At 49.5% G+C, this 9,771-nt stretch overlaps 2 protein-coding genes across 6 annotated transcripts in view; one reads left to right on the top strand and one right to left on the bottom strand.

The window, feature by feature from the left end:
• PTGES3L (prostaglandin E synthase 3 like) overlaps positions 1 to 948 on the bottom strand; it is an 8,154-nt gene extending 7,206 nt beyond the window's left edge. Inside the window, exon 1 of one of the 5 annotated variants that reach the window (XM_077779284.1) lies at positions 223 to 948. In XM_077779284.1, coding sequence (XP_077635410.1) covers positions 223 to 230 — 8 coding nt within the window. In that variant the 5' untranslated portion in view covers positions 231 to 948. The remainder of the gene's footprint in view (positions 1 to 222) is intronic. The other 4 variants (XM_077779285.1, XM_077779288.1, XM_077779287.1 and 1 more) reach the window with 4 other exon arrangements.
• RUNDC1 (RUN domain containing 1) lies at positions 749 to 9,516 on the top strand. Its single transcript, XM_077779282.1, has 5 exons — positions 749 to 1,247; positions 4,871 to 5,029; positions 6,019 to 6,217; positions 6,752 to 6,871; positions 7,252 to 9,516. The coding sequence occupies exons 1-5, from the start codon at positions 750 to 752 to the stop codon at positions 8,115 to 8,117; spliced, it is 1,842 nt and encodes a 613-aa protein (XP_077635408.1). The 5' UTR covers position 749; the 3' UTR covers positions 8,118 to 9,516.
• Positions 9,517 to 9,771: the final 255 nt, after the last annotated feature.

Below are 9,771 nucleotides of genomic sequence, written 5' to 3'. Positions count from 1 at the left end.
GGGGGGGGGGGGGGGGGGGGAGGGAGAATCTGGGGAAAATCCACAGTGCGAGAGTTGAGAGGTAGGGGGTTATGACGAACATTCAGGCCACACTTTCCTCACCACCCCAAAGTTACAGAGACCTGGGATCTGGGTTTCCATGGGACCTCGTAGGACCCAGAGAGCCCAGAAAATAGGCGGGACAAGGAATCCTCAGGGAAAAGGGCGACCGGAAACACTCACCTTGCCATGGCGGCTCCCGCTACCCGGTGGCGTTTGGAGTCCCAAGCAGAGACCGCTATCTTTAGATCCTGGGGACGCCCACAGCAGCTGCCTCTCCTTATATGGTCGGGGTAGGCCTTGGAGCAGGGGGAACATGGCCATAGAGCCAAAGGATCTGCACTCCGGAGAGACTCTGGGAGAGCATAATCCCGGCGGTCCTTCACATCTCAGGGTCTCCAGACCCACCCACCCCCGGGGACCAGGGCAAGAGCCACACTAGACAACGTGCACACCGAATGAATGACTGCCTCCTGGCTTCATTCACCCGTTTCTCCAACGCTCAGTGCACTGTGTCTGATTCACAATAGGCGCTCAATAAAAAAAAATTATTCGCCCCAATTAAATCCCCTGGGAAGGCCCGCCCCAGGTGACGAAAAACTGTCTGACGTATGTGCCCTTCCCACCCGCTCCTTCGGGTTTCCCAGACAGCGCGCCGTTGCCATGGCAGTGAGGGGGCGCGGCTGACGTGCGGCGGCGTTTCCGGGAAGATGGCGGCTGCCGAAGCGGCTGCGGAGCCGGTAACGGTGCTAGCGGCCGTTGGTCCAAAGGCGAAGGACGAAGAGGAAGAGGAAGAGGAGTCGCCGCCACCGTGCGAGGCGGTGCGCTGGGCCCCGGTGGGGGCAGTGGCGGAGGCCGGGCCTGGGACAGCTGCGTTCTCGGAGGAGGCGGCGGCCGAGGAGCCGGGCGCGGCACCGGGCTCCCCTCCCGATTCGCCCGGCCGGACGCTGCGGCGGCTGCGGGCTGAGCGGCGGCGGCTGGACTCGGCGCTGCTCGCGCTGTCCTCGCACTTCGCGCAAGTGCAGTTCCGCCTGCGCCAGGTGGTGCGCGGCGCGCCCGCGGAGCAGCAGCGCCTCCTGCGCGAGCTCGAGGACTTCGCCTTCCGCGGCTGCCCGCACGTCCTGGGCTATGGGGGGCCCGAGGACCCCGCCAGCGACGATGGCAATGGGCTGCCAGGGGAGCGGCCACTATTGCAGGGCGAGAATCAGGTGAGCAGCTGGGGGGGGACCCCGAGGGACAGGGGCTTAGGGGGTTGGGTAGGTGGCGATGCCGACGCGGACAGAGGTGGCAGCGGGGAGAAGCCGGCTGGTCTCGGTGAGTACTTCGCGCGTTGGAGATGAGGAGGTGAGACAGGTGTGCGAGCCCTGCTGAGGGGCAGGCCACAGAGGCCTGGGAACCTCATTGTGAGCGGCGTCCACCTAAGGTGTGGGAAGAGATGGAGGTGTGGTGAAGTGCAGGACAGAAGAGTGGTGAGCAAAGAGAGTACAGATGGCCACGGAGCTACCAACCAAAGCAGTGCTGCCTCCCGTCACCTTGCCGTGGCCTCCTTAAGTGCCTAAGGCCCGAGCACATTTGCTGAGAGAGGACCCCGACCTGGGGCTGAGAACATTGGCTAATGGAGGGTGAGTGAATTGGAATCCATGGAAATTTCCATCTCCTACCTGTTCCTGCTTTCCTGGAATCTGGAACACATCTTTTAATCTTTAGATTTTTGTGAGGGTGGGAGCTTTGTTGAACAGCATGATCACTTTGTAAATGAAAGAAACACAACTCCTGATTATATGCTTTTCCTACAGCTGGTGTTTTAAACCTCCTTGCCCATCCTGCCTAATAACGAGGTATTACATATGAAGCCCCCTTGGTACCTGTGACAAGATCCATTCAGTTAGCCTCCACTGAGTAATGGGCGTCTGTGCACTTTTCTGGAAGTTGCAAATAGCTTGTGGAGGTGTTGAAGAGACTTGGCCATCTTCTCCACATTTTTATTCTTCAAGTTACTACCTGTATGTGGCTTTCTTCCCTCTTAAATTGAGTTTAACCAAGAAGACTTATCAGTAGTAGATACTGACTTGCTTATTTTAACCTGAAATGTTTCCAGTGCAATCCTGTGTTTGCTGTTCCACCCTCTCCACATACCCACAGCTCCTTGCACAAGGAGCAGCCACCTCCAAATTGCCAGACTTTTAAGGAGTAGAAGGCATAGAAAGAATTACCGTGACCAGGCCCTTGTTCAGGAGCGAGAAGCATCAGAGTTTCTATGTGGATGTGGTCCTCTTTTGGCTCTTCGTTTTCTCTTCTGGAAGCAGAGTAAAACTTAAAAAAAAAAAAAAAAAGTGATGCTCACCAGGTGCCTGGGTGGCTCAGTCCGTTAAGCGTCTGACTCCTGGTTTCTGCTCAGGTCATGATGTCGTGGCTGGTGAAATCTGCACTGACAGCATAGAGCCTGCTTGGGATTCTCTCTCTCACTCTTTCTCTCTGCGCCTCCCCAGTGCACTCTCTCAAATAAATAAAAACTAGGGGGAAAAATCGGTGCTCAAAATACCACTTTGGTACCACCTGTTCATGAGTAATGCATGAACAGAAGATTACATAAAATATCTAAGTGGGGGGACATGTTTGAACCAAATGATTTACTTCTTATTAGTTTTCCTTTTTCTTTTCCTTTTTTTATTTTAAATTTCTTTTTTTTAATTTTTAATGTTTTATTTATTTCTAGGAGAGAGAGACAGCGTGAGCAGGGAAGGGTCAGAGAGAGAGGGAGACACAGATTCTGAAACTGGCTCTAGGCCCTGAGGTGGCAGTCAGCACAGAGCCCGACCCAGGGCTCGAACCCACGAACCGTGAGATCATGACCTAAGTGAAAGTCGGACGCTTAACCGACTAAGCCACCCAGGCGCCCCATCCAAACTTTTTTTTTTTAATGTTTTATTTATTTCTGAGAGAGACAGAGAGAGAGCAGGGGAGGATCAGAAAGAGAGGGAGACACAGAATCCAAAGCAAGCTCCAGGCTCTGAGCCAGCTGTCAGCACAGAGCCCGACGCGGGGCTCAAACCCACGAACCGTGAGATCATGACCTGAGCCGAAGTCAGATGCTCAACCAACTGAGCCACCCAGGCACTCCAGTTCCAAACTTTTTCACACTGGAAATTGTTTCCATTATTTGCAGCCTTGAACCAGAACTCACACTTGTTTCCCCCACACTCCAATAAATAACACACGGAAACTGTCATGGCAGACGATGGAACTCAGGAGACGTACTCATGAAAACGGAATCAGGATTCATGGCTGGTTTTTTTTTGTTTGTTTGTTTTTCTTCTTTGGCTTCATGAAGTTGGGATACAGTGAAGACAAAAACAGACTTTCTGTTCTTTCTCCTGGGGCTGGCTAGACAGCTTCTTCCAGTCAGAGCTCATTATTTGGGATGTGTCGTTCTTTATCTGTTTTAGTTCAGTAACATAGAGCAAATGCGTTTTTGAGAGCTTGTCCCATGCCAGACACCATGCTAGGCAATGGGAGTACAAAGTCAAGGCCTTTGCCCTTGAGGAGTTCATAGACTGGGGGAGACAGAATCTTCAACAAAGATATAATAATGTGACATGAGCTAGAGAAGTGTGTACACAACACAACACAGAATGAAAAAATGATCAGCTTTGCCCCGGGGAGATCCAGGAAACCAGAAGGATCGCTAGGCCCTCACTCAGCAGGGGATAGGAACAAGGTTCTAAGAAACGCCAATACCCAGAAAGGTTTGCAGAGGAAGTGCCCTGAGAAAAGGCTTGCTTTCATTGTTGAGTAAAGCAAGAGGATTGCCTTTTAAAGAGCTTGAACACAAAGTTAATTTGTTGTTTTTCATTTGTCCTGACTCGTATCTTCTGGAGGGCTTGGTAAATTCCACTTGAAGGTTAAATTTAATATCTGATAGCGTGCTGGTTGAAAATGCAGCCTTACACCTGCACCTGACTTGCTAGTTTTGCTTTGTTTTGTTTTTGATAATCAGGAAAGTTAAGGAAGAACTAGTATTTGAGAAAACATTGGTAAGACTCTACCACCGTGAAGGGTTTTTCATTATTTAAATACAGAATCTACCTGGTGGCCAACTGTGGAGAAAGGACTCCCTGGTCAGGGGACTCTTCCCAGACTTTTTTTTCACTGCCCCAGGCACGTACTTTAATTCTTTTGATTGTACAGACATCTGTAATACATTGGAGGGGCTTTGAATCTTAAGAAAACTGAGTATGAGGGGTCCTTAGCTGGTTCCATCGGCAGAGTACGGGACTCTTGATCTCAGGGTTGGGAGTTCGAGCCCCATTTTGGATGTAGAGATTATTGGAAAATAAAATCTTTAAAAAATAAGAAGAATAAAACGGTTATGAGTTATACACCCTTTCTCTACACCCTTCTCTCTAGATTCTCTTGCAAACTTTGGCTGCAGAAGGTATTCAAGAGTTAATCTGTGGTAATTGCCTGTGGAGGGTGGCATTTTTAATTTCTGGGGGGCTGTCTTGTCTAAAACAAATTGTCTCAGTCCTACCTAGGCTTTTGTGGAGGGGGTGGGGGGAAGCTGCCTAAACAAAAGGCCCCAGTGTATTCATATTTTATTTCCAATGAAGGACAAATAACTTTTTAAAGAAAACACATTCAATAAATTTCCCTGGATGAAATCATTATTCTCATTTTTGAACCTACCTCTGAATCCTGTATTCCGTTGGGATTATTTGGAAACACTTTATGTCTCAGTAGTCATAATTAGCTTGAGAGGATTCTTAACGTGCCCTTGTGCCCTGATTTGTCCTTTTCCTATGAAACAGACCTGAGTATTTTCTTGTCTTAGAGTGAGCAGGAGAAACGGGAACGTCTGGAAACCCAAAGGGAGAAGCAGAAAGAACTCATACTGCAGCTCAAAACCCAGCTGGATGACCTGGAAACATTTGCTTATCAAGAGGGCAGTTACGACTCCCTGCCTCAGTCCGTGGTCTTGGAAAGACAGCGGGTGAGCAGACACCGGAGAGGCGTCCACCACTACCTAAGGTTACCTTGTCCCTTCTGGTGATCACGGGACATTCTTTCCTAGCTCGTTCACCCTTGGCTTTGCCGAGGGCCCAAATCAAAGGGAAATGGGAAAAGTATTTATTCGCACATGGAAACACAAATTCCAGAGCCTTATAATATGATGATTGAGCTCTCTTTGGTGGTTATTAGTAATAATAGTAGTAATATGTAATAATAACAACAATAGTTTTTCATCTGAGCGTTAAAACAGTTCTACTTGGGCACCTCCTCCAATGTAAATTAGCTTTTTCCCCACGACCCGTTGATAAATATTCTAGGAATCCAGACTGGTTTTAATGCCGTATTTATTTAAGCAACACCTGGGTAGGCAGGTAAATCTGCTGGCAGAAATACAGCTACAGCCTCCCCTACAAACATGTTTGCTCTCACTGGGATGCGGCTGTTTCTCTAGCTTGGCTGGAGTTACATTAAGTAGATTTCAAACTATTCCAGATATTGTCACTAGGATATTTTGGCTGTAATGCACTTTGATGTTTAGTAGAGACTTTTTTTTTTTTTTAGTGCCTTGAGTAGGGCAAAAAGGGATGAGAAGGACTAGAAACTAAAGGAAATCCATATTTATTTTTTTGGAGGCCTTGGGGAAAGCTAACTATGAGGCTTTTGGGACCATTGGCCGCTATGGATTTTTCACACTGTTGTTCTCCTGAAAGTTGCCTGGCCTAGTAGAGAATGTGCAGTGAGAGGAGCCGTTTCTGTGTGAGAGGAGCCGTGGGTCCTTGTTACTATAGGAGGAAGAGCCCTGTGCTCTCACCCTGATCACCAGTCGCATCACATCCTCTCCCAGGTTTGGGAGTTCTGTCTGTCTTTGATTTCCATTTGAAGGTAGGAAGCACACTAGCAAATATTCCCCTTCCTAACCCTCTCCTTGAAAATTCTAAAGGGTGTGCCCATTGCTTGTGGTCCTGACAGGTGATCATAGATGAGCTAATAAAGAAACTGGACATGAATCTGAACGAGGACATCAGTTCACTGTCCACCGAGGAGCTTCGGCAGCGTGTGGATGCAGCTGTGGCTCAGATTGTCAACCCGGCCCGAGTGAAAGAACAGCTGGTTGAGCAGCTGAAGACTCAGATCCGAGACCTCGAGATGTTCATCAACTTCATCCAAGGTCAGAGGAAGGGATGAAAAGAGCGGGGTAGACAGATGTCATAATAATTGTATGTCACCTGAGTACTGGTACCTAAAGGGGCCAGTCCTTCATGTACTGTGTAAGAGGTTAGGTCACTCAGTAAGGGAGCCAGCACAGCAGAATGGAAAGAACACAGTATTTTTTTTTTTTAAGATTTTATTTTTAAGTAATCTCTGCACCTGGTGTGGAGCTCGAACTCCCAACCCTAAGATCTGGAGTCACACGCTTCTCCGACTGAGCCAGCCCGATGCCCCAAGAACATGGATATTAGAACCAGATAGTTCAGATCCCAGCTCTTCCACTTCCTGGCCTCGGGTCCTTGAGCAGGCTCCTAACCTCTTTAGTCCCACTCTCCTCACCCGGGAAATGATGACTCATGCTTCCTTCATTCAGCAAATATTGATCGAGCCAGTCACTGTTCCACACAAATCAGATGATATTTGTAAAAGTTTTATCATGTGGAAGACGCTCGTAAATATTCTTTTTCCTCCTCTTTGTAACTCCTGATTACAGATGAAGTGGGAAGCCCACTGCAGGCAGACAGTGCACGCTGTGAGTGCAAGGCCAGTGGAAAGACCGGAAGTGGCACCACCAGAGCTGACAGCAGCAGACTGCCTCCAGGAAATAGCAAAAGTAAGTACAGCTTCCAGACAGGCGAATCTAGAGAGGCAGGAAGTAGATTATCGGTTACCTGGGGCTTAAGGGGCTGGGGAGAAGTGGGAGTGGGAAATGCTAATGATACAGGGATTCCTTGGGGGATGATGGGTGCACAGCTCTGTAAATATACTAAAAATCCCTGAATTATTCACTTAAACGAGTGGATTATTTGGCATGTGAATCACAGTGTAGCTATTATCAACCCAAAACAGTTAAGGCCAGCAACATCCTAGGTGGCTTCCTGTGGGACCCATACTGTAGCTCAGAAGCAGGACTGGGTCCCAGCTCGTGACTTGTTGAATGTACCCCTGTGCCAGCGTTGCCCTGACTGATGAGTCGCTGCGTTTTCTAAACAGCAAAGGCAGACGACGTGAAGAAGGTTCAGGAGACGGGGCTGCACCTCATGCGGCGTGCGCTGGCAGTGCTCCAGATCTTTGCCGTTAGCCAGTTTGGTTGCGCCACGGGCCAGATCCCACAAACCCTGTGGCAGAGGAGCCAGGCCGACAGGGACTACTCCCCCTTGCTGAAGAGGCTGGAGGTGTCTGTAGACAGAGTGAAGCAGCTAGCCCTGAGGCACCAGCCGCACGACCACGTCATCACCTCCGCCAGCCTCCAGGACCTGTCTCTGGGAGGCAAGGACGAGCTGACCACGGCCGTGCGGAAGGAGCTGACGGTGGCTGTACGGGACCTGCTGGCCCACGGCCTCTACGCCTCCTCGCCGGGCATGAGCCTCGTCATGGCCCCTATTGCTTGTTTGCTGCCAGCCTTCTCCTCGGCCCCTGAGGCCATGCACCCATGGGAGCTCTTTGTCAAGTACTACCATGCTAAGAACGGCCGTGCCTATGTGGAATCCCCGGCTCGGAAGCTCTCGCAGTCTTTTGCCCTGCCGGTTATGGGCGGCGCCGTGGTGACCCCCAAGCAGAGCTTACTGACCGCCATCCACATGGTGCTGACGGAGCACGACCCTTTTAAGCGCAGCGCAGACTCGGAGCTGAAGGCCTTGGTGTGCATGGCACTCAATGAGCAACGGCTCGTGTCCTGGGTGAACCTGATCTGCAAGTCCGGGTCGCTCATCGAGCCCCACTACCAGCCCTGGAGCTACATGGCGCACACAGGCTTTGAGAGCGCCCTCAACCTGCTCAGTCGCCTCAGCAGCCTCAAATTCAGCCTCCCTGTAGACCTGGCCGTGCGCCAGCTCAAGAACATCAAAGATGCCTTTTGAGGAGAGTGCCCTGGCCCCACACCGGCACCATCCTCGGTAGGGTAGGAAGAGATTGTTAGTCTTCTAGGGTAGAAACAGAGAGCGGGAGGAGGGGTTGAAAGACAATTGCCCTCACCAAATGACTGCAAAGTCTGTTTTCCAGCTTAGCGTCTCAGAAAGAAATGCTGGAAACCCTCCTGTTAAAAGGTTCTGCCCCGGCGTATAATATCTGGGCACGTATGTTTGAGCCTGTGTAAAAGAAATCAGCTGTGCGTGCAGTGAATGTACCTCTGTGCCACATCTGGGTTTTACAAAACCCAGGTCACTCTAGCCACTGTCTTTATGGTGGTGAGCGACAACACGAGTGAATTGTCGGTCCTGGAAGACATTCCACTCGAGGTTCTTGTCATCCAAGCTGGGAGCCGGATTCCTTCACTTGGTTCGAGAGAATCCCAAGGCCAGAATTTAAATTCCTTTTGTCGATATGGACACGCCTTTTCTTCCTGACCCCAAGGTCAGAAAAGGCTGTGTATGTTCATTAGTTGCATCTCAAACTGGGAATAGGGATATCTGATGACGGCATTTCTGAGGGAGTTAACCACTGTTAGGCTCAATGTGAGCCCTTTTTTGTGAGTAAGAACTGAAATCTGTTCCCAACAAGACGGTCCTCCTCTCACAGCCCAGATGATGGTCTTTTGATTCTGGAGCTGGTTAGTTATGAGGAAGGACCACCACTGACTGGTACCATGTCCTCTGGCCAATAACCTCTCCTGTACACACCTCCCAGCAAGATGCGGACACAATCTTTCTGGAAGTAAATACGTTAGAGATGTACTCCTTGAGAGAACATTTGCCCCCCCGAGCCAAGTGTGAATGGGAACACACTTCAGTGACCAGCAGCACCTCCCCCCAGGATTGTGATTCCGCTTGTCCTGGAGGCTGGATGGTGGAGGGGGTCTGACCATGCAGTAGGTACTGCAGTGCGGGTATGGTCTACAGCGATCCCTGTTGACAGACAAGGGACTGAGCATTTCCTTGTAAAACGGACTCTAGAGTGATCCTATTTGGTCTTCAGTATTTTAGCCCCTTTAGTTTGTATTTATCATTCAGCTTGCATACTGCTTCAGGACTGACCAAAGATGGGCAAGGTATATATGCCTTTCTGGAAAACCAAATGGGATCTCAACACTACTGATTCAGCATTGTTTCATGTGTTATGTTGCCAGCTGCACTTTGTGTCTGCACTATTACATAGTGCATTTTAACTTAATTTTTTCCAGCAACATGGCATTTAAGATGTATTATTGATCATTCATTAGAATTAGGCATCCTGTGTGAAACAGGATAATTGTAAAATGTGGAAAATGACAGATCTGTGGTTGCTAATAAAATCATAGTATTTTATGTAGCTTCTCTGGAAGACCTTAGAGACTCTTGGCTTTGGTTTATGAGTCTGTGCATTATTAGCCCATCCGATCCAGATCAGTGTCTGCTTGAGTGACGTCTGGCTCTTGGCCTTTCTGCCTCTTCTTGGCCCTCAATCTTGGATCAGGTCAACTTTGGTGGTGTTTTTTTCTCCCGAACATTATCCCATCTCACCCAGCCACACAGTCCATTCCCACAGCAAATCTCACCTTACCTGCTACTGTTGGAGCTGGCACTTTTAAGTCCATTT

The sequence above is a fragment of the Crocuta crocuta genome, unplaced genomic scaffold (genome assembly GCF_008692635.1).
Source record: "Crocuta crocuta isolate KB4526 unplaced genomic scaffold, BGI_CrCroc_1.0 scaffold68, whole genome shotgun sequence".
Lineage (NCBI taxonomy): Eukaryota > Metazoa > Chordata > Mammalia > Carnivora > Hyaenidae > Crocuta > Crocuta crocuta.
The sequence above is the reverse complement of the archived record's forward strand: the minus strand, read 5'-3'. Positions and strand labels throughout refer to the sequence as shown.